Here is a 25225-nt window from a genome sequence, read left to right as displayed (position 1 = left end):
TTTTTATAACAAAATATTTTTTTGTTGGTACTACCAAGGGTGTTACACAAAAATTAATTATGTAGAAAAATGAGGGGTCGGGTTATAAATCCTGAAAGATGAAGTGTGAATTATAAAATAGATAAAATATAGAGTGTAATTTATAAAATTCTCAATAAGTTATGAGTCGAGCAATAATTTAATTTCCTATCTATATAAGCTTACTTATCCCTTAATTTGTATACATCATTATGTGTGTATTAATTTTGATCTCCAATATAGTTATATTAATAGTATATATAGATGATTAGAGATATCCAAATTGCTCATTTTCTATTTGCTCCAACATGTGTAGATAGGATATAGAGGTGATGCATGTTGTGCATATTTTTCATTAGATCTTCTACCACTTTTATGAGATTATGATTTGTAGGATACTAATAGAAATTATGAGGTATTGCATAGAGCATTAGGATTAGGAGTGCTTGTATTGTTATTTTTTGTTGCTAAGATGTGATAGTGTTATTGATATTCAAAGTCACTTGAGTATGATGTTCACAGATAATAAAAAAATATGTTATTTTCTAAGGTATGGCAAGTTATCCCCATGTATTTTCTATCAGCTAGAGTAGTACACTGGTTTGAATTGATGATTGATGTACTCATATGATTGACATAATAAATATTGAGTCTTCAAGCTAGATTATTGGATCGAGTATTAAGTGTTTATTGTGCAAGCTGGTCTAGTATATATTGGAAGTCGATTTCCTAATCAAAATGTTGTAACAAACATTGATCTTGTTGCTTTCACTCGTCTATGCATTGAGTAGTTGACACATATCATTGTAATATGTATGACCTTTATGCAAATGCCATCTACTTGGCATGATTGTATTGTATGTATTGTTTGTGACATATTTACATGCTCATGCAGAATATATTACTCATATCTTTTGATTTATACTATCTAATACATGTTTTACTTCTTATTTGACATTCCTAATTTGGGGGTAAGATTGATTCACCTGGCCCTATGGCTCATGACCTTTTTTATGTAACATCCTAGAAAAAAAATCTAGTGCTCATGTGACTAGCACGTGCGCTGAATCCTAAGGCACAGATGTGCAGGGCAGGTGTGCTCATTTCCTTTATTTTCTCCCCTCCCTCTCTTCTTCTTTCTCTTTACTTCCTCTTTGTTTTCTTTTTTCTTTCCTTCTCCTCGCCCATAGCTTGTTTTCCCCTTTTTTCTTCTCACCTCGCCGGAGATTTGTCGGTGGACACCGACCCCATGGATTGAAGCGCCGGAGTTCCCTCGTTCTTTAAGTAAGTTTATTTTTTGCTTAATTTATTTGTGATTCCTCATTTTCTCCCTCTTCTCTCAGTTTTGTCAAAAATTCGGCCGGCCGGCAACCTCGTGCCTCACTGCAATTGTCCGAGAAGCTTCCTCTTATTGCTCTCTCTCTCTCTCTCTCTCTCTCTCTCTCTCTCTCTCTCTCTCTCTCTCTCTCTCTCTCTCTCTCTCTCTCTCTCTCTCTCTCTCTCTCTCTCTCTCTCTCTCTCTCTCTCTCGGTACCCTTAATGGGTACCTTGAGCTCTCAAGCTACACCCCGTTGCCTCCTATCGCTTGTGTTAGGGGGCATTTTTTGACCATCACCATCATCGGCTTCGCTACCCGATAGGTAGGTTTAGCTTCCTCTTCGCAAGGAGTTTCTATGCAGTGCTAGATTTGGGCCCTCATGGCCAGAGCCGTCGGGCAACCCCTCGTCCTAGCTGCTAGCCTTGGTGGGGGTGGTTCCCTTCATTGGCCGCCTCTAGTTGTGGGTTTCCTTCTCAGCTAGCTTCTGCTAGCCTACCGGAGGGTGTCGATGGAGTTGGCTGGGATTATCGACGACCGAAATCACCGGTAGCTCCCCCTCCCCCAATACCAACAAGTTTTTTTTTCCTTGTTGCAGGTGCTTGTTGGCTTTCCCATCAGTCGAGTTGGCACCATACGTGGGTACCTTCCTCCGCCGGCAAGGCATCAGTTGGCCCCGACTGCACATGACGATGATCGTCGGTGACCATTCTTCCTTCTCTTCTCTTTTTTGTTGAGGTGAAGGGGTTGGTTTGCATGGCCTGTGCTATTGCTGGGCCTAGGCTGTGGCCCAGTTAAGGTGGGTTTCGGCTGCTATCAACCCAGCCCAAGTTGGTTTGGGTTGGATTGATCCCTACCCAAGTTGGCTTGGGCTGAGTGCAGCCTTGCCAAAGTTGGTGGTGGGTTGGGCTGCTGTGAGACCAACCCAAGTTAGTTGGGTTGGGCTGTGGCCCAACTTACGTGGTAAGCTTAGTTAGTTTAGGGCTTTGGGGCCAAGCTTAGTGGGTCAACTTTGAGTTAGTTGTAGCCTAGCCCATTGTTGAGCCTAGGGTTGACCCAAATGTTTTTATTATTATCTAAATTGAGGCAATTTTTTTATCCTTTTTAAATGATGATCATATCAAACTTGAGCCTTAATAAATTATTCTTAGAGAATAGCTTGTTAGTTATAATAATTATTGTGAATTATTTTTAATGATTTAAACTGTGGCTTAAGTTGCTCTAAAGATATAAAAGATAGGTACATGAACAGAAGGAGGGAGGACCCACAATGGTTATAGTTTAGGCATGAGGAACAGGAGCTGCTTGTCCACTAGGATTCCTAACTGGTGCTGGATCATTATCTCCATAATCATCTTCGTCTAACATCAAATGAAATCTCCAATCTTTGCATCCTTTGATATTATTTTTTCTGGCAAAATAATTGACTGTGTGCTTCAGGTGACAAGTAGTACTGCTCTTGTAATAGATCTATCTGATTCTAACATTATTATCATAGTAATCAGCAGCAACAACAACAGTAAGAGAACGAATTCCCTCATGGCTGGCTACACTTGCACTATAAGAATTCATACCATTCGAATACTTTGCTTTGTACTTCTTTAGGTGCTTGGAGTTCCCTGCAGGAGAATAACTAAATTAACCATCTTGAATGAGCAATATACATGCCATCATTTTCAACCATTATTTCACATCACTCATGCTTTCTAGACCTAGTAGGATTATATTAATTCAAATTTATTTTAATAACTTATAACTTTGACTTGGATTTCTATTTCCATATCTCTAAATCTAGTAGATCTAATACTATTATAATATACTATCCATTCTGCTGGTCAAAGTGCTATTGACCTTTGCAAACATGCTGTGCCTCTTGTTGTTTCTTGCATTCTTTGTTAATTGGTATTGCTTTTGTAGCTTGTATTGTATGTGTCTGGTAGCTCTCTTAGATGGGAAAGTGTTGCTTAATATTTTGATTAATTTGAGTGAGTAAATAAATAACTGCATGCATGCCAAGGCTGACGCAGTTCCGCGTCCATGTATTAATAAATAATTAGTCGTCTTCTTGCTTTATACCTCGATGATCAATGATCTAATAAACAAGAAAGACAAATATATATATATATATATATATACATTGTTACCATTTTCCCAAAGAAATTAAGGACATGTATATGTACAGACATCGATATATAATGATTTCCTAACAATAACCATGCACATATATAAATAATTTATGCACATAGTTTTTAATTAATTAAGCTGCATAGAAACTAATATATACAAACTTCTTGGGTCATATACATGCATATATATATATATATATATATATATAGTCATAGTAGATCCCACATGCTCATTATCTCCTCCATCACAGCTGCATCAGCCAAGAGAAAGCTATCCGAGGATAAGTTCGAAAGAGAGTACTCATCTTCCCCAATCGAGCTAATAAACTCGCCAGTGGCATGATCAGATGACTCGATTGGCGGCGGCAAGAAGGCGTGGTTGGCGGCGATGGTCTTGACGTCGTTCATGGTGAGCACGCGGCGCTGCGCGTCGGGGAGGTCGGGCCGCCGCTCGCCGGGGAAGTTGAACTTCCCAGAGTCGCCTCGCAGGCAGTAGACGGCAGCGTCGTAGGCCCGAGCCGCCTTCTCGGGGGCGTCGTAGGAGCCTAGCCATATCCGAGTCCGACTCTTTGGGATCCGGATCTCCGACACCCACCGCCCCCATCTCCGCATCCGGACGCCTCTGAACCCCTGCGCTTTGGCTGCGCCTGCAACAACCGTAGTAGACTCCTCCTCAAACTTGAAAGACATCTCTCTCTCTCTCTCTCTCTCTCTCTCTCTCTCTCTCTCGCTCCTGTTCTAGTGCTAGTTGTGGATGAAAAGGGATAGGAAATGGAAGCTGTTTGATTTAAGGAGGGGAGAGGAGAAGAAGATGGGATGAGTGAAACGTGGTGGAAGTGAACTGGGGAAGGACGACCAGTGTCCGGATATATAGAGGAATGCAAGTTTATTCTAACTGAGGTAAAGATAAAATTTGGATATTGTGGATACTCGAGCTGTTATTTTTTAATAAGGGAGCAGATCTAGCTTTCTGCATGCATGTAGGAATTATGTCGTGCAGCCATGTATGTACTCAATTCATCACCTGACCTGGGCTGTTGAAAGTGCGCTTGGATGTAGGAAACTCATGCATCCTGGACTGCAGACCACCTGCTATAATAACGCCTGGAACACGCAGGTTAATAATAAAAAAATGACTGCGAGGGGGGAGTGAAGGTTGGAGAGCAACATCTGACACCCAAACTGACACGTGGATTTAGGAAGATTTATCCACCACTGACACTGAATACGACGACGGAGAGGGATCGATGCATGGTTGTAACGCTCCAATATTAGCCTGCTTACGTACGTACATACGTTCGTCGAAGAACCCATATATGATATATATGATATATATATATATATATATATATATATATTTCTTCTAGATGATGTATAATATGTATACTAGTTTGGGTTGCAGCTCGAAGTAATCACAAACCCATGATGACCAACCAAATACTCACCAACACCAAAACCTGCAAGCATGCCAATTGCACCTCTTCCTTCACCTGAAACCTAACTGAACCCTAATCACCAAGAACTTCTTACGCTTGCACGCTTGAACAAATAAATAAATGCCCTCCTTCATCTCTCTTCTCAGTAGTGAGAGATTACGACAGTGGACACTAGAAAGCTATCAAATTTTGATCAGTATAGTGAAATGGGTGACATAGCGAGTAATATCGTAGAAGAGCAGAACATCTTCCGCAGCAAGTTCTCGGCGGTGCCGGTGCCAGAGAACGTGACGCTGCCCGAGTTCGTGCTCGAGGACGCCGAGAGGTACGCCGACAAAGTGGCGCTCGTTGAAGCCGCCACCGGGAAGTCGTACACGTACCGCGAGGTGGTCCGCGACACGAGACGGTTCGCAAAGGCCCTGAGGTCGGTAGGGCTTAGGAATGGCAACGTGGTGGTCGTGGTGCTGCCGAATCTTGCCATCTATCCGGTCGTGTCCCTCGGCATTATGGCCGCCGGCGGAGTCTTTTCGGGTGCGAACCCGCTCGCGCAACCGGCGGAGATCAAGAAGCAAGTGGAGGACTCGGAGGCAAAGCTTATCGTCACCAATATATTGGCTTATGATAAGGTGATCGTAATAATAACTAAATACGTAAATTAAGATTTGTAGCATCGTATAAATAAAACCCACTATGAAATATAGGTGAAGGATCTCAGGGTGCCCGTAATCTTGGTGGGAGACGATCACGTGGATGGCACGATAGGGTGGGATGAGCTGCTGGAAGCGGCGGACCGAGCGGGTACGACGAACCTAGGGGAGGGGGCACACGTGTCCCAGCGTGACGTGTGCGCCCTCCCCTACTCGTCGGGCACGACGGGTTGCTCGAAGGGCGTGATCCTGACCCACCGCAACCTCGTCTCCAACCTATGCTCGACTCTCTTCGACGTCGGCGACGACATGGTCGGCCACGTCAGCACCCTCGGCCTGATGCCGTTCTTCCACATCTACGGCATCGTCGGCATCTGCTGCGCGTCGCTGCGGAACAAGGGGAAGGTGGTGGTGATGGAGAGGTTCGAGCTCCGGGCCTTCGTCGACGCCTTGATCGCACACGAGGTAAATTTCGCACCGATCGTGCCTGCCGTCATGCTCGCCATGGTGAAGAATCCGGTCATCGACGAGTTCGACCTCAGTAGACTCAAGCTCAAGTCCGTCATGACCGCCGCCGCCCCACTCGCGCCGGAACTGCTTGCTGCATTTGAGGACAAGTTCCACGACGTCCAGGTTCAAGAGGTAAACTATATATATATATATATATATATAACTGAGTTTGTTAACCTGTTTTTTTTTTATTTTTTTGGGTTAATTACACCTGCACAATTTAATTATAATTAATTTTTTAATTTATTATATAAAATTAAGTGCATATATTGATAATTAATTGCACAAAAGTTTACATAGTTGGCTTCTTCTTTTTTTAAAATATATTTGGGCTCTGGGTCATAAACCCAACATCTAACCCAATTGTATATATTTGGATTTAATTATTACTTGTTAAACCCGTACTTGAATAACGTATCCACAACTATAATAAAATCACATTTAAGATATGAATAAAATTGCTTATAAGAATTAACCCGTCACTTCTCTATCTATCTTTTTTAATTTTCTCTATGAAATAATGGTGAACGGGCTGTAGAAAAATCGATGAAAAAGACACGTAATAGAAAGGATATCGACATCATCTAAAAGATTTTAGATGCATGGTTTATATAGAAAGTCTAAATGTTTGCATATATATATATATATAAATATATGCTTTAAAAAGAAGAAGAAGAAGAAGAAGAAGAATAAATTCTTAATAATTACAGGCTTATGGACTCACAGAGCACAGCTGCATCACTCTAACTCATGGAGATCCAAGAAAAGGGCACGGCATCGCCAAGAAGAACTCCGTTGGATTCATCCTTCCTAATCTAGAGGTCAAATTCGTCGACCCTGAAACCGGCCGATCTTTGCCGAAGAATACTCCCGGAGAAGTTTGTGTCAGAAGCCAATGCGTCATGCAAGGTACGTACGTACGTACATACGAAGAGATATATTACTATTACTACTAGTACTACTTTTCTACGTATGTATTTCATAATGGATTCATCTTAATTTAACCAAGCTTTCAATCCCAATTATAAGATGTGCTTAGTTCTCTGATAGCATTAAATAATTAATATCGACCTAAAACTTTAAGCTGTCAGAGAAGCTATAAAATTATATCGTTTCCTGGACCAAAACTATTGAATCATAGATCCTGACACCCTTCTCTTGTGGCCTCACAGTATTGAGGACCATAAAAAAAAGTTAGGTAGAGTTGATATTCCCCGTTTCTTTGCCAACTTCTAACAGATAGTTCAAATCAACTGCTTTGAATTAGTTGTATCAGATGGGATGTCTATTGCATGTCTGTTGACATTAATGGCAAGGAATCTAACCATTTCATTGGTACCTTTTTTTAATAAATATAATAAACAAGGTTTTTCTTTTTCTTTTTCTAGATGTAACTCTTTCTATATTATTATCTTCATCGGAGCCTTTGTCATTGTTTAACTCAATAGGTTATTATAAAAATAAAGAAGAAACTGAACGTACCATCGACAAGGAAGGGTGGCTGCACACCGGAGACATTGGATACATAGACGATGACGGCGATTTGTTTATTATCGATCGCATCAAGGAACTGATCAAGTACAAAGGTTTCCAGGTAGGAAATCTTATCATCAACACTGCTATGAGAATTAGAATTAATGAAAGCTGTGGGCTTGTTTTAAAATAAGCAGAACTTTGTGTGTGTGTGTGTGTGAGAGAGAGAGAGAGAGAGAGAGAGAGAGAGAGAGAGAGGAAAAATAAAAAGAATTAGATATGAAAAAATTAACATTTCATGAATTCAAAGGTTAATTTTTTTTTCCCCATTACCCTTTAGAAGATTGCATTAAAATTTATTCGTAAGTAGGTAGGAACAGACTTTCACTATATGATTATATAGTTCTTGAGGTGAAACTTAATCATGCTTCTTATATAAGCTTAATTCACTAGTTCTACCAGCCTTTTTTTTTTTCCCTCCCTCTTTTGTCTTAGAAACTATAAGTTGGTGCAAGGACTAGCAGATTTAAGCTTAGTTTATCCTCAACTTATTCTCTAATGTACCATAAGTTTGATACACCCTTAACCTATACTACTTCGTAGTAGTTTCATTGGTGATCTTTACTCTTCTTTCCTGTATCCAGGTAGCTCCAGCAGAGTTAGAAGCCCTCCTCCTTTCTCATCCATCAGTTCAAGACGCGGCTGTCTTTGCGTAAATGCATCCAAATATTATAATAAATATCACTGATCTATACTAAATTTTACAAGTCTCATGCATGCATGACATGCAGGTTGGCTGACGAGGAAGCAGGGGAAATTCCAGCAGCCTGTGTAGTCAAGAGACCAAACGCAGAGGAGAGTGAAGAGGACATCATCAAATATGTCTCTTCTAATGTAGCTTCCTACAAGAGGGTGAGAGAGCTGCACTTCATAGACTCAATTCCAAAATCACCATCTGGGAAGATCATGAGAAGGTTTCTGAGAGACAATTTCACAAAGAAGGCGGCGAATTAACATGACAGACATCAGATCTAGTTTCTTATATTTTAGCCCATGTAATCCAAACTACTATTAATAAAAGTGCACTGCAAGCAGACTAAGTGGCATTAGTCATTGCAAGTATATTTTAGCCTTTGAGCTAATTAGCTAACATAGTACAGAACCTATTCTTTGGTTGGCATATGAAGTGTTGCATATATATTGGTTGCTAGCCTTATATTACCTATTCTTTGGTTGGCATATGAAGAGGCTAAATTAATGGTAATTAACAGGGATGACAACATACACTAGGCCCACCAATGCAGCATTTTTTTTAAATCCCAGTTGCTGTTTAATTATTTCTGGTTACAGCTACAACTTAGCCTGAATTTGACAATCCCCAGTAGTTGCATAATATTGGTTGCTAGGCCTTATATTTGCTTTTTTTTTTTTTTCTGATTATTTTGATCCTCTATATAAATCATCCTTTGGATAAGATAAACAAGTGCTAATATAGTAGAAAAAGGATTCATGATTCTTCAGTGGAGGAATTAACTTTTCTTTTATTCCAACAACAAAGTAGATATGTGCAGATTATAGATGTTAGATAAGAAAATGTAATATAAGATCTTAAAGTTCCAATTAACTAGTGATTAAACTTTCAACAACAAAAAAAATTAACTAGTATCTAGAGGACGTAATTAAGCTTGTTTATCACTATATATACCTATCCAAAGTTAGATATATATTTATATATAATTGAGAAGTGGAAAGAGCAGTGAGCTTATCTTAGAATACAGTGACATAAGAGTCATTTTTCTTTTTGAAAAATAATCTTGTAGTATGAAATATGCACATAGTCCACAGAGATATCAAACCAGCAATTTTCCTAGTATTGCTATTCTATATTGTTGACAATTTTAGTGACATTAGCTACTAGACAATCGCAATTTTTGGCTCTGTAGCTTTTTTAGTGTACTATTGATAGATATAACTTAATTTTTAGGGTCCACATGAATAGTCCTTCTGCATGGACTGTTCACCACCACCATCTATTAATTCAAATGGGCCTGGTGGCTAGTAGCATCTTTGCGTATCTTAATGTCCTTAGGTGTGTTGTTGCTGTCAGAGATAAATATAATTTGGGACCTACCATATATACTGCATATTGATAGAAGATGACCCCAGTTGATAAACCAAACAAACATCTATTTGCCTTCATGGGTACCTAATTAACCTTGTTTAAATCTTTAGGAAATTTTTTTTATTATTACTTTGGTTGGTTTGGTCGTCCAAAGTTTTGAGAAAATGTACAGCTAGCTAGCTTCTTAATGGTCGATCATGCATCCTTAAGTTCCAAAGAAGGACGTACGCCTTCCTTCATCTTACCATTTAATAACCTCGATCATAATTAGATATAGTTAAAGATTTGCTACTTGATAATTTCAAGCACGATTTTCCAAGTACGGTATGAGAAAAATGGCGGTCAAAACGTACGTCAGAGAAAGCGTTGATGGGACATCGTCTTCTCGAAATGCGGCAACTCCGGCGAACTAGCTAGATCGCTCCGGCCGGAAGCGCACAGGTTTGGGCATATTCTGAGAGGTCTTGGTGGGTGAGAATAACGACCAACTAGTGTCGGCAGTGAGGAGGGAAGTGAGAGTGACTTCATAATAGTAAGAGATTTCGAGATGTTTAGATTGTGTGTTGGAAATTCTTTTCTTCTACCTGAGGACCCTACTGCTACAGTACTCATGGATCATTCATTCGAAATTAATTAATTCAGCATAATATCTGTTTTTATTTATTTTTTACTTTAAAATCACGTAGAATCTAAGGTAGAATCTTGTGTTTTTTTTATAGTAAAGTTTATAGGATAGGAAAAGGTAATGGAGAATCTAACATCTAATTTCCATGCCAAGTTGCCATGTGAATGAGTTTGTCTCTTTTAATATTCAAATGAGCTGCTCTTTTCATTTTCCATCTTTTTCTTCCATTATTTGAAACTAGTCCCACAAATCTCTCTCTCTCTTTCTTTCTCTCTCTTCCTGCCGTCTTTTCGCAGGGACCAGGGGGGAAAGGTGTTATCTTCCGCAACTTGTCTCCAATCGGAGCCCATTATGATCTCTGAATCCCAGGCCTAGCAGTAGAAATATACGCAGAAGAGTAGCAGCAGCTGCGAGCAAGAGAGAGAGAGAGAGAGAGAGAGTGGCAGAAGAGCACATGATTCTACCCAGGAGTAGTAGGTAAATCTCTCTCTTCTCTCTCTCTCTCTCTCTCTCTCTCTCTCATCAAGTTTGAGGTTGGATGCTCTGTTCGGCCATCAAGTTTGAGAATGGATGAGATTTCAGTTTTGCCTTTGTTTCTTCTACCTGGCATCTGGAAAGTAAAAGGAAGGCATTAAATAGGGGGGGGTGGTAGCTCTAAGCCTCAAAGAATCACTGCAGAACATTAAGGGAGGGCAAATAATGGGTAGCTTTTAAGTACTCCACCGCTTTCTTTTTCATTTACCCTTCTTTTGTCTCAATCGGGAGAAAGCTCAGGTGGGTTTGGGGTGAAATCGGATACTTTTCTTTGAAGAATTTGGTAAAAATAGCCTCTGGGTTTTGGTTCCTTACCCTCTGCTTCCCAGACGATGTGATTTGGAATGAAAGAAAAAGAGAGAGAGAGGGAGGGAGGGGTTCTCTCTTTTTCCAATCTCGGTAAAAAGGACGGCGCTTTGATTCCAGGAGCATGGTAAGAAACTTCGTCCTTGTCGAGTTGTGTTGGTGTTCATGGTTTGAATCTTTTAGGGGAGCATACCATTTATGAGGCTAAAAGGAGAAAGCTTCTATAAAGGTATTTCCTTTACTTGCTTAAAGGGCGGTTTGGGGTGAGGAATCAAGAGATCCCTGGACCAACCAAGTGACAAAGTGGTTCCTTTGTAGGTAAAAAGGTCTCTCCCATGGTGGATTAAAAAAGAATCAAGTGATTCTTAGGATACCCAAGTAACCGTTTGGGGGGGTTTTTTTGTTGTCAGGGATCCATGTGTTTTGGTTGCCCTAGGAGGAGGCAGCGAACACTGGGAATTCCTGTTTACTGATTAGGGTTAGGTGAGGTTACTGTGGTAGAAAAGAGGGATAAGAAAGACAAATCACCATTACTTGTTGCGTTTGTGTGGGCATGTAACACTTTTGTATTTTTGTGTGTTATGTTTGATATTATGTTCCACAGAAGCCAATTTTTTTCCCCTCACAATCTCGTTTTCCTTATGCCAGGTAGTCCCCTCCTTGTATGATGAATAGGAGAGGATAATTGGGTTTTGCTTTGCAAGTGTCACCCTGATTCATAAATGGAGGTAAAAACTTTTCTTCCTCTGTTTGTTAATCTTTGATTGCTTTGATCCGAAGGGATGGCATAGGTGAACAGTAAAAGTTCTTCTGTTGGTAAAAGAAAAAAAAAGGAATAAAAAAAAAAGAGTTCTTAGTTAATTTTGTAAAAAAGAGAGACTCTAGTATGGACTGAAAAGAAGAGGAAGGGGCTAAAGCTGGTCTCTTTCAGAGCAGCAATAACTAGTGGTGGCGATAGGTCTCTCAGCCAGCTGGTGGTGAGTAGGGCCAGCCTTGGTGGCATAAGATTCAGCAGAAGATCTATGCTGAATGAGATGAAGCAATTCCAGTGGTGATGCCCCTTGTCCTGGTATGAACTTGTGAGATGGGAGGAAGAGAAACATATTTTAACAAGGTTTAGAGGACTTGCAAGGCCTACTTTCTGCTCTCTACTGACCACCCTTTTGTACTCTCTCTGATTTATCTGTTCGGGGAGGTTGGTTTTAGCTCGGGAGTAACAAGATTAAAGAGCAGCCGAGGAATCTGTTCTTCCCTGATAGAGCAAGAAAGGTATTTCCTCTCAACTGTACATATAGTTTTACTGAGATGATTCTTTCCTTGGCATGATATCTTTGATCTTGAAGTCTTCATACTCCCTCTTTTCTCATAGCACTGTTGGGGCATCGCCGATCTATGTGATTCTTTTTTTCTTAATAGGGTCAAGAAAATTTGTTTTCTAGATAGACCTAAGTCACTTTTTGTTGGTTATCCAGCTGTGGGTCAGCTTCTGAACTTCTTGGTTTTCTATTTGCAGCAGTACGTAGTACTACCCAGTTAATATCAATAATTCCACATCTCATGGTGAAGAGCAGTACTTGAGGTCTTTCTTCTGGGGCTTCTTTTCAGATGGACTGGAATCTGAAGAATCCTTTACAGTGGGATTGGGAAAATTTCGCACCGTTTAGCGGGAAAGAAACTGAAATTGCCAAGCCTTCACAACAATTCGAGTGGAAGGTTCGAGACGGAGGGAATGGCAACAAATCTGTGCATTCACCTGTCAGGGCTCTCTCCTCTGGTTCAGAGATAGGTAATGGTTCATCAAGGAGTTCCATATCTGCTTCAGTTGATTCTTCATCAAAGGCAGGAAATAAAATAGAATTCAACTTTGCGACAGTTAAAGGGTTTGGTAATAACCTTAGCAAGAATGAAAGATCAGCTGAAGTAGAAGATGCTGGAGCTCTTTCTTCATCTAGAGAACCTCTAATTGGTCTGAAGCTTGGCAAGAGGACTTACTTTGAAGATGTTTGTGGGGGGAACAATGTCAAGAACTTGCCCTCTTCAGCTTCTGGAACACCATCAGCTGCTTTTGTCAAGAGGATGAAGGCGTCTCAGCAGAGCATGCAGAGTTCATTCTGTCAGGTTGAAGGCTGCAACATTGATCTGGCTATGGCAAAGGATTACCATCGCAAGCATAGAGTCTGTGAGACTCATTCTAAATCTCCCAAGGTCATAGTTGCTGGACAAGAACGCCGCTTTTGCCAACAGTGTAGCAGGTGAAGATTCTTTTTATCTAATTAGCTCAACATACGATGAAGGGCTCTATGTACTATTGGGGCTTTTTTGCATCTTAAGATTCTACTTCTATAATATTGAAAAAGGGATACCTTTAGCCTATCCTGGCAAATGAGCACATAATTTTTTATTTTTAATTCTTGTAGCTTATAGTATATTAAAACATGAAATTGCATATGCCTCAGGATTTAGTAAGTATTAGATGTCAATTACAGGGAACAAACTTTTGAAGCTCTTTGAGAGCATACGTGAACAAAAAATGACTATTCGAGTATTTGTGAAGCTTGTTCCAATCAGTTGAGTTAGTCTTGAGGGTTGTGCTTGCTTAGATCGAGCATACTTCTTAACACCTTTTCTTCTTGATCATGTGTAAGGTTCCATGATTTATCTGAGTTTGACCTGAAAAAAAGAAGCTGCCGCAGACGTTTATCTGATCATAATGCACGAAGACGCAAGCCACAGCCAGAGACAATCTCGTTCAATTCTTCAAGGATTTCTACATCATTTTATGGTAATACTACTCGATGATAGTTATATTATTTTCACAATAGATTATCAGATTACTGCAGCCTTTGAAAAATGTCATGCTGTTGATTAGTCTTTTCTATTTTTTTGCATTATGAATCATGCAATAAATAGCATTACCTGTATCATTCCTTGATCCCATATTACCCTCTCCCAATTGACTGAAGAAATTATGCTCTTACACTTGCATTGCGTGGGTCAATCAGCATAATGATAAAAGAATGTTATGATGGTGTAATCGGTGTCCCTTGGCTTTGGTTTGAATTCTTGTTATTCATAATACTAGTTGATTTCTGAGTTGTGAGCTCTGGTTGAATGTTTGAACATTAGACTTGTTTAATGCTGGATATGTTTTGGCAATGCTAGATACATATTGGTGTCATTTGCATTTTCTGCAGTGCATTTTGTAGGTTGACTATGCACCAGTTTAGCATCAAGCTCTTATGATTCCTATGCATTCTTTCTGCACAAGTATGATCGAAATGAATTTTCACTAGTGCCTCTCCCCTTATCCTTAACTGTAGGTGCATCTCAATAATAGGCTGTTTTCTTGAAGGTTGTAGTTTGAGATTAGTAAGCCTAGGATCTCATTTAAATTTCTGTAGTTGACCTGGCTATTTTAGTAGATGCCACCTTATTATTTTGAGATTTTGAATTGATTAACACAAGCTTTGACTTACATTGTCATGATGCTTGGAGGACACCTTTTAGAAAGCAGAGGAAGGCTACAAATTAAAGGTACATTACTACACAAGTCATGGACTAAATCATAGGCAGTCCATTTAGATGGAATTTGATATATATGGGGGGACAGTGAATGTCATGTTTCTAGCTACTTGGGTATGCTGAGTAGGACACATTCACCTTTGTTACCTTTTAGCTCCTTTAGCCATGCTTTTCAATTGCCTTTTGGTTGGTTTATTTCTAATATGATAAATTGTAGATCGTCTATTTTTATTAGTTTTGCAATTACGACTGACATGCAAATGAATAAATTAGGGACATATATATATATATATATTCCATATTTAATATAGGTATTGCTACATGATTGACATCTCATATTGCCATATCAGATATTAAGTATTTATTGTCAATACTTCCATGATTTCCACGTAAGCAGTAGTCAAACTACTCTTTATATCCTTAGGGCGTGTTAGTTGTATGAAAGTGGTGATTGAACATGGTCACTTTCATGGCCTCATGGGAATATTCCACTCCAGCTGTTTCATTGCATGAAGCCATGAAGTTTGAAAGTGTGTTCCTCACTTTCCTAAGATATATTCACTCTACCTTTTGGCATAGTCACTTTCACTAGTGTCTGTCATATGACTAGCCAATCTTTGGATCCACTTACTCAATGCCCTTAGGGACTCTCTATTGAATTCGCCGTCGTCTTTTGTGACTCTTCTACCTTCTTCAGTTGTTCTAGATCTACCCAAGAGGGGAGGTTCCCTATGACTTCATTTTCACCCATATGGAAACCTCAAATCCTTAGAATTATAGTTTCTTCAAATCTGTTGTTTGGAACCACTAAGTTATGAGATTTCAATTTAATCTAAATTTAAATGAATTTCAATATATGTAATGTAATCTGATGATTTGGGGTCAGATTTTGATGAAATTCATTTCCTATTTAAGTTAACTTTTCTAATCTCAAAACTACCCTTTATTTGGTTACGTTTCTATTAATGGTCAGAGATAAAATAAGAGAATGGATCATAATGAAATGAATTCGTACTTCCTTCCAAACAACAAGATTAGATTGACGTAGTTCCAAATTTCCAATTCCCTTATTTTCTTTTCCAAACAGCAGAATTCATTTCAAAATGAAATCAATTGAATTTTATTCAATTGAAATCCATCTAGAATTGGCTTCAGAAATAGTGGCGACTTCCAGTTCAACCAAAAAGATGAAACTAACTTCTGTCAGACTTACTTTCACATAAGTGTCCTAGACAAACAAATACACCCTATGCAATCTGTTCTCCATATACTCCACCGTAACATGTGACCAGAAGCTCTGTCCATTATGTACTGCGGTTTTCTGTTATTCCTATTGTTTGACCAATATATAGGGCTAGTTTAGAAACTAATTATCACGTTGTATCCTTCTCTCCCTAGGTTTTTAAACAAACTGTATTCTTGTGTTTTTGACAACCTCTTGAAACTTTTTCTTAACATGAAGGTAGAACCCCCCCTTAATTGCCCAGAAAGTACAAGAAACAGGAGACTTTTACCAATATGTTCACTATGAATCTCTTTGGTTGCTAATCCCCTCACATGATGAAGTGTTATGTACTTGTGTGTATTCTCATTAATCAGTAAATTGGCAGGTTTCCAATTGACGAAAGTGCAAGATTCTGCCACTAGTATCACTTGCTATCCTAGGCAATTAGCATTCTTAGAGATTTTTTTAAGTACATTATCTTTAGTCAATTGTTTATAATCCTTCAGAGTTCCTTCTGGTCATGCATTTATATGACAACTAGCTTCACACTACTGATACGTCTTTTATGTCCTCTACAGATGATCGGCAACAGATGAATCTACTATTTGGTAGAGTTCCCTATGGTCAGGTGAGGAGCAATGTGAGTTCTTTATGGGAAGGCTCAGGTGGCTTCAAACTCACACAGATGGAAGGGTCTTGGATGAAACCGACAAAAGCTGGAGGCATTGAGGGGCAGCTGCATTTTCCTAGCCCTGACCTATCAAACAATGTTATGACACTTCGTCATGACTTGGACAGGCTCTTGCCATTCAAGGGCACTACTGCCGAGGTCCTTAATCAAGGTACTGCTTCTATTTTTCGAATATATAGAGAAAACCTTCTGGTTATGTGGATCTTTAAGTTTAAGGCATCTATGCCATAGTTACCTGTTATCACCTTTTCCTGCATTCAGGATGCTTGGTGCAACCTAGGATAATGTATCGTATCAATCTCATATAGAACTTGTAAACAAAATCTATGATTTCATTAGTATCTGCAGGAAAAAATTGAATTGCATATGAAAACAAAATGTTAGATGCCATGGAAGATCAATTGATTGTTTAAAAGAGCAATTCGATGTTGTGAAGATTGTCTCCATTGTGCAGGTGCTTGACCCACTGCATAGCGCAAATGCGGTATGCAAGCGCATGGGCATGTGGTGTAGGGGTGGCAATCGGGTCGGGTTAAGCGGGTTCGGGTCGGGTCAGATTCGGGTCGGGTCAATATTACCTTGACACGAACACGACCCGATTAATAAACGGGTTGCATTTAGTAAACACGAACACGACCCGATTAATAAACGGGTAACACGACACGACCCGCCTAACCCGTTTAATAAACGGGTCGTGTTAACCCGACACGTTAACACGACCCGTCTAACCCGTATACTTAAACGGGTCGTGTTAACCCGACACGTTAACACGACCCGTCTAACCCGTTTAATATAAATTCTATATAAAATTTAATATTTACTAATTTATTATATATAAATAGTGTATTACACAAATAAAAAAACCTATTTTTAACTCAAAATTCATATAATATCAAAATTACAATCCTAATAATTCATCATAATAAAACCCAACCTATTTTTAACTCAAAATTCATATAATATCAAAATTACAATCCTAATAATTCATCATAATAAAACCCATCCAATTGAGTTTAGAACAAATTTCAATTTTAAAAAAGTGTATCATACATTCATACAAACAAAATAATACATTTCCAACTCAAAACTTATACAACATCAAAATTACAATCCTAATAATTCATCATAACAAAACCCATTCAATAGAGTTTAGAACAAATTTCCAACTCTCAAAGAATGTATCATACATTCGTACAAACAAATAATACATTTCCAACTTAAAACTTATACAATATCAAAATTATAATCCTAATAATTTAACATAACAAAAGTCCGTACAATATAGTTTAAAATAAAGTTCCAACAAAGTCCATACAATCCCATGATAATTAGAACAAAATGTAGAGTTTACAATCCATTACAAATTACAAATAGTTTGAAATATGTAAACATTATCATTAAGTTCTCCATCTCCAAATATTACGACCCCGCCAAAAAAAAAAACAAAAAGTAAACATCTAAAATATAAGATATATATAAAAACTTCACTTACATTAGTTAATGAGCATTCACCGATTTAGATTTATGCATTTGAGCATTCACCGATTCTACAACTTCACTTGCATTAGCTATTAAGTCCAAATTTGTAATATCTTCCGTTAGCTCCTCCAATGCTACCAAATTGTCTATCATAATATGATAAAATAATTAGTAGACTAAACTTTTTGAATATCTATATAAGAAAACAATAATATACTTACCTCTAGTATGAAACAACCAATCTCGAGTACAAATTAAAGCTTCTACAGTTTCAGGCTTTAAAGCACTTCTATATTGATCAAGTACTCTACCACCAACACTAAAAGCGATTCGAAGCAACCGTGGAGATAGGAATACTTAATATATCGCATGCCATGAGAGAAAGATCTCGGATATCGAAATTGATTGGATTTCCAATAATTAAGAATATCCAATTTAGAACTTCGATCAATTCGAGGCTCTTCAAGATACAATTCCAATTGTGACTTTTGTGATTTGCTCACAAACTCAAAACTCTCAAATGAATCAAACTCCCTAAAAAAAAAAAAGAATTATTATTCTGAATATATAAAAAATATTAAAAAATATAATGATAAGAACATATGAATGGTATTAAATTATCTTCATCGTAGAGTTGTTATCTTCAGTATCATTTGAAACTTTACATAAAGTAGCTGAAGATGTCACATTGGAAACTTTAGAAGTATTCTGAACATAGTAATCAAAAAGTGCAAACAACTTCTCGCGGATCTTTATCATCTCATAAGAAGAGCCATAGAGTTTGTTGTATGAGAATTCGACAAAATGTATTTTGAATCGTGGATTTAGAATGATAGCTATCGCCAAAATAATACTGTATTGTTTCCAATATTTTTCAAACTTCACATTCATTTGTGTGGCTATATGACTGATAAAATTATCTGAGCTTCGCATGCCTTCCATCATATTCAATTGGATCAAAACCACCTTAGAAAAATACAAATTTCTTTGTAGGGTATATAGATCGAGAAAATAGAGATGTAACATCATAAAACAACTTCAAAAACTTGCAAATCTTTTCAGCTTTACCCCATTCTTCTTGTGATGGACAATACTTGTAATTTGAATCACTCAATTGTAAATGAAGAAATGCACGGCGGTATATAATAGCACTGTCAAGCATTAAGTAAGTTGAATTCCATCTTGTAGGAACATCTTGTCTTAATCCTTCTTGCTATTTAAAGAAACTTGTTTAACACACTCGGCAAATCTCTGTTTTTCGACTTGTGACCCCTTAACATATTTGATACTTTCTCTCGATTTTGAATACGGAATCATCTATTTCTTTCGGACAGACCTTCTTGCACTATTAAGTTAAGAATATGAGCACAACAACGAACATGAAAGAAATCACCATCACATAATAAAGCATTATTCAACATAAGTTGGCTCCTCAACAACTCAACAAACAAATCATTTGCGGATGCATTATCCAATGTTATGGAAAATAACTTTTTCTCTATACCCCATTCAGTCAACAATGTATAAATCTTATCGACAAAGCTATTCCGGTGTGTGGGGTTGGCATTGCACAAAAATTTATAATTTTTTTGCAATACCCAATTTTCATCAACAAAGTGTGTGCCGTGAGACATAGATAACCATCGGTGGTTATGGAGGTCCACAAGTCGATGTTAAAGCGATTCTTCCGGGAATAGAATGTAACCAATCTTTGAGTTTATTCTTCTCCCTTCGTACATTTTCAAAACATCTCGCTTTATTTGTATTTCTACTAATATGTTTGACCTCATCACATAAGTAACTGTGCAATATTCTAACTCCTTCATAATCAACAAATTGAAAAGGCAATTCATGCTTAACAACTGTCATTGTCATCAATTCACGATATTTCTCCTGATCAAACTTAGAAACATGTAAAGACATTGATCCTTCTGATTTGGCAAGAAATAATTGGCCTATATCTTTAGTTTTCAACTTTGGGCATACAAGTATATGACGTTTCATATTTCCAGTCCCATACTTACTATCTGATATGTATATAACACCACACAATTTACATGTGGCTCTCTTTAACCCATCTTCTCCTTTTGGTAGCTCTGTAAACACTTCCCAAACATTGGAGGTTTGTTTTCTTTTTCTTTTATTACTAGAATTCTCTCCACCAACTATGGGAGGAGGAACCTCCTCAGAAATATTTTCTCCATCTTTAGTACTATCATCACCCATAACTAAAATGAAAGCAATAAAAAAAATATCATAACATGGAACCAAAGCTATGAAACTAAATTAAATTGAACTAAAATCGGGTAAGATGAACTTCTATCGAGTATTGATCACAAAAGACTTTCTTCCTCGGTATCTCGAAAATTGAGACTATTGTAATAGTGATATGAAAAGAATACATTGAATAAATAAAATCTTTGCCTATAGACTTTTCTCAAATAAAAAAAAAAAAAAACATAACAAAATGCATAATTTCAAAATGCCTATAGACAAAGCAATAGTGACTTTTTCTAATTAAACACCTGTTTACTAAATATGTTGTTATGAAATATAGCTAACAAAATATGTGTTTAACAAATATAGCATTATGAAATACAATTAATCAAACAAGTCATTTATTTTTCTAGATACAATATCTAGAGAAATATGTCTCTCTTAAAACAAGTATATTTCTACCAAACATTCCTATAGTATTTTAGATAAATTTCACATGATATACGTGCTCATGAATTGATTTGTGATTAGAGTAATCTGTATATTCTCATTATTGTATTAGTTTATGTTAGCACAGAATATATTGCTTGGATTTGATTTGTTTGGCCTATCTGTATCAGAACCTCCTGGATCCCTAAGATCATGTTCATTAAATGTGCCACTTTGTCTAAAATCCCATGAATTGTCATGTAAAGGCTAATGGAACTTGCAAGGCTCAAAATTTGTGAGAAAATCATTAACTGCCAAAGAAATTGAGAAGGAAATCTCACTTTTCCTTTACTAATGCTCTCAAGGAGATTCCTTTCCACAATGGACATCTAATATTTCCTTTTCCAAGCTTCTACTGGTAAAAGAGAAAGCTCCAAGGATAGGAACTTTCGCAGCCACACAATGGCATGCCAATTTAGTGCTAAGGTCAAGTAGGTAGCATGGGCTTTAGGCTTCATGAGAAGCACCTCAATCTGCATGCAGACAAGCACCAAATGGAGGATATGATAGGATCTGATGTGCCCACTTGTGAGCTGGACTTTAAGGGCTATATGGTACTGTCCATACCAATACCAGATACTCGGGCTGAGAACATGAAGCTTTTAAGAAGCAAATTGTCAGATCACTACACAGAGGCAAAGCTAAGATCCCCCCTTACAAATTGTCAGATCACTACACAGAGGCAAAGCTAAGATCCCCCCTCTCCGAGATGAGGTGAAGATGCTCTTACCAGTATAGCAACTAGAGAGGAGAAGAGATTGAACCTTGTCTCCTCTCGGGTGTCCGGCGGTGCGAGGGTCTCGGGTGTCCGGCGGCGCGACGCAAGGAGCTTGGGTGTAGATGGGAAGGGGGCGACGGCGGGCTGGTGTGGGGATTGAGGAGTTGGGAGTTGGGACTTTGGCTATTTGGGTGACTTGAGTTTTAGGGTAGGAGGGTATTTGGGTAAAATTAGAAATTTAGAATATATATGTGTGTGATGGGTTCGCGGGTTCGCGGGTCGACCCGACCCGCCCGACCCGTTTACTTAAACGGGTTAAACGGGTCAAGCGGGTCAGAGGCATAAACCCGAAGACGACCCAATTAATAATCGGGTTAGGCGGGTTGACCCGTTTATGACCCGAACCCGATTAATCTAAACCCAAACCCGATTAACAGTCGGGTTATCGTGTCGGGTCAAGTTTTGCCACCCCTAATGTGGTGTAGCAATAAATATTAAACTTATTGTATTGAATTGCTGTATGCAAGTGCATAAGCATGCAGTGTAGCAATAAAATATTAAACGTATTGTATTAAAATATTTATATCAATAATAAACTAATAAGTAATAAATAGGTAAGAAATAGCTACATAATATATGAAGAATTATCCTCATCATATCTTCTCAGCATTACATGATTAATACTATGCAAGAAAATTAACAAGTACTTCCAGCAAATAGGATTAATTGAAGTCCACTAACAAAATACCAATCACAATTTTTTTTTTTAAAAGATGGATATATCAAAGTACAACTTATGGTTATCATATGGATATATCAAAGTACTATGGCTATCATATGGATAATATCAAAGTACAACTTATGGTTATCATATGAATATGCAGTGGATAAGCATTCCACATGCGGGCACAATACTGGGCAAGAATGATATAGAAGCAATTTAGGTTTTGACAAGGTGATAACTAATCATTAAGCATTGCAATATTGGTCAAAACTTTTACCAGCCTTGTTAAAACACAAGTGGCATATGAACTCTTGCTAACAATAATGGCATTTATATTCTTTTAAGTTTTAATGTTTTTACTTAGAATGTTTTTCCTATATGGATCAAATATTCTTCAATGTAAGATTTTCTTTTTCGTCATTTTGGTATTAGTTGATTCTTGACTCATTCTCAGTATCTACCATGTGGCATGGTCATAATGACCTGAATGCTTCAGACTTTCAGACAGACAGATTCATTGCTTCATTTTCTGATATCACATACTTTTTCTGATTGATACCAAGTCCTGGTCTAGTTAGACATGTTGCTCTCTTTCATTACAAAACAAAGAGAGCCTGCACCATCACCAAGAAAGGCAAGCCAACTATTTAAACATTACAACCAACGAAGACCAAAACATCAAATTATCCAAACACAGTCCCAAAACCAACAGTTCACTGTGAAACTAAAAAAAGCAGAAATAGATGAGAAAAAGATCAAAGTATCCAGGGACAGTCAACAAGATCAGGCCTTCTTTTGACTTTTCTCTCCTTGAAGCATCAGTTTCGCCCGCTTCTATGCATCTGTGTTCTTCGTCCCTGTCGAATAGGGTCGTCAAAATAATCGAGTTGACCCGAGCCCGATAAGGCTTGATCAATCTTGGAAATTAATTTTGAGTCGAGCTTGATCATGAGCTGGCTCGACCAAGCTCGGCTCATAAAGCTCAAATAACAATATATTATTTAATATTATATTAGGGAAACTATATTGTATCCATTTGTGGTTAGGTATAAATTTATTTTACCCCCCTATAATTTCATTAGTGTCACTTTACCCCCTTATGGCCTAGATTAAAATGTAATTGTTATTTTTATTTTGTGATGTTAATTATAAAAAAAAGTATTAGTTTTAATATAGATAATACATAAGATAGACTGCAGATAGCTTTAACTTCCAAATATAGTCATCATTAACTTCCCTGTAATGAAACAAGAGCAAAATAGTAGGCCTTCTATTTTATGTTGACTCTGATAGTCTTAACTTCCCTTTAATGAAACGAGCAACACAGGGGCCGGTGCCTGTAAAATCTAGTTCTCCACCCATCTTTATTTAAAATCTCTTCATCTTAACACGTTTAGATAGTCCCTTATAAAATTGTCAGAAGTTTTTTCTAGTCTAATTTCAGCATAGAGCCTCTCTTCTTTCTTGTCTTAAAATTAAACATAATTTCTTTCGCACTTGCCATACAATCTAGTCTGTATCTGTAAAGGCACTCTATGCTCCACCAATCAGCTTGTTCATGACAACATTAAGACTGTTTGTTAACACCTTCACAGAATTATAAAATTGATCAAACTAATTGGTCTATAATATTATAATCACCCACTTTATCAGCACCTTACTTCTTTGGTATAAGATATATCATTGCAGAACTGAAAGAATGAATTTTAAGACTCCCCCACATACCAGTCATCTTTAAAAATTCACAGTAGGCATTCTATTTTATGCTGACTCTAATAGTCTTAACTTCCCTTTACTGAAACAAGAGCAGCACAGGGGCCGGTGCCCGACCTGCCAGCATGGACTGATGTCTCAACCCTTTTTGTCAGAAGTCACTTGACTGTCATCTCATCCTTTTCTTCTGATAAGGAGTGCTAATTATATGCCAATCTGTTAACATCCACCTTAGGAGATTTATCACTTCTCTAATAATGTTGTCCTTATATTAGAATTGAGATATATCTACTTTATGTCGGTGTGGATAAACCAGGGAACTATTTCCTGGATGTCTATATATGACATCCTTGAACTTTCTGAAATACCGTAACTTTGGTTTAAATGAGTTTTAACTCTTAATGACATGCTGCTAAACCTCTTATATTTTTCAGATCTGGAAGCGTCTGCTATTGCTTCTAACTTGAATGGAGCACCGGATCTTCGGCGTGCTCTCTCTCTTCTGTCAACTGATTCTTGTGGTCCAGCAGATCTTGGATCTACATCTCAAATTCACTTTGCAAATACTAACCACAATGCCGCATCTTATCCTGCAATGCATGTTCTCAATTCAACATCAGGATTTTGGCAGGATGAGCAGCCTCTATCCCAACAGGCACGCGTTCTAGCATTTGACCATCATGGTAACAGTAATCAATTCCAGGAGTTTCAGCTGCTCAAAACATCCTATGAGAACTCGTTCTTTGACTCCACTCAGATACACTGATCAATGGAAGATTAGTTAAAACCCGTGGTTAGTTCTCTGCCTTTTTTAGATCATATCTTGATACTCTCTACCTCATATGCGAAGAACATTTTATATATCATTTTTCGTATTGTTACACTCTCAGGTGCTCGAAAGCTTCCCTTTTGATGGGCACAGATTGCCGTTGCTGCTTATTCGCCTTGTTTGCCAGAGAATGGAGACACCCAGAAGGCAGTTTGCTCTATTCTTTCCCATTTCTTGACCTTGCGAAAACTTGTTAAAACTCTCCATCCATCTATTTTCATCCTAGGAAAATGAATTGTCGAGCCCACGATTTCTCTTTAACTGCGTCTATGTAAGAGAATTCTTAGCTACTATTCTATGCAGCCGGAATATTTGATCTGTTCTCTCTTATGGCATTAAGTCTACAACACTCGGTTTTTCGCATGACTCAATTGGGAAGTTTGGAACTGTCCTATTTGTGTACACATTCCTCTTTTTTGTGTTCAATCCTAATCTTGCTAAATATTCATATGAAGGGTTGTTCATATGCTCTCTTAAAGAAGGCAAGTTATGCTAGTTGTGTTTCT

The 25225-nt window shown here is 37.9% G+C and overlaps 3 protein-coding genes across 11 annotated transcripts; 2 read left to right on the top strand and 1 right to left on the bottom strand.

The window, feature by feature from the left end:
- Positions 1-3669: 3669 nt before the first annotated feature.
- LOC140800209 (ethylene-responsive transcription factor ERF015) lies at positions 3670-4149 on the bottom strand. The gene has a single exon (XM_073154879.1). It carries the CDS (start codon positions 4147-4149, stop codon positions 3670-3672), a length of 480 nt encoding a protein of 159 aa, XP_073010980.1.
- A 952-nt stretch (positions 4150-5101) lies between these two features.
- On the top strand, positions 5102-8539 carry LOC140800208 (4-coumarate--CoA ligase-like 1). Its single transcript, XM_073154878.1, has 6 exons — positions 5102-5521; positions 5597-6184; positions 6763-6961; positions 7501-7646; positions 8170-8237; positions 8317-8539. Exons 1-6 carry the CDS (start codon positions 5102-5104, stop codon positions 8537-8539), a joined length of 1644 nt encoding a protein of 547 aa, XP_073010979.1.
- A 1351-nt stretch (positions 8540-9890) lies between these two features.
- LOC140799835 (squamosa promoter-binding-like protein 12) lies at positions 9891-25037 on the top strand. Of its 9 annotated transcripts, XM_073154327.1 has the most exons (9): positions 9891-10749; positions 11761-11840; positions 12044-12381; positions 12626-12898; positions 12986-13364; positions 13758-13894; positions 16438-16701; positions 24325-24683; positions 24781-25037. In XM_073154327.1, exons 4-8 carry the CDS (start codon positions 12718-12720, stop codon positions 24654-24656), a joined length of 1293 nt encoding a protein of 430 aa, XP_073010428.1. In that variant the 5' UTR covers positions 9891-10749; positions 11761-11840; positions 12044-12381; positions 12626-12717; the 3' UTR covers positions 24657-24683; positions 24781-25037. The 9 variants fall into 9 exon arrangements, with proteins under 9 accessions (XP_073010428.1, XP_073010427.1, XP_073010423.1 ...); XM_073154326.1 differs by having other exon boundaries at positions 10488-10749; positions 11761-12381; XM_073154322.1 differs by having other exon boundaries at positions 10489-10749; positions 12049-12381; positions 12626-13364.
- The last annotated feature ends 188 nt before the right edge of the window (positions 25038-25225 follow it).

The sequence above is a fragment of the Typha latifolia genome, chromosome 13, assembly GCF_019914945.1.
Source record: "Typha latifolia isolate L0001 chromosome 13, TyphaL0001v2, whole genome shotgun sequence".
In the NCBI taxonomy this organism is placed as follows: domain Eukaryota; kingdom Viridiplantae; phylum Streptophyta; class Magnoliopsida; order Poales; family Typhaceae; genus Typha; species Typha latifolia.
Note: the sequence above shows the minus strand (reverse complement) of the source record. Positions and strands in the feature narration are given on the sequence as shown.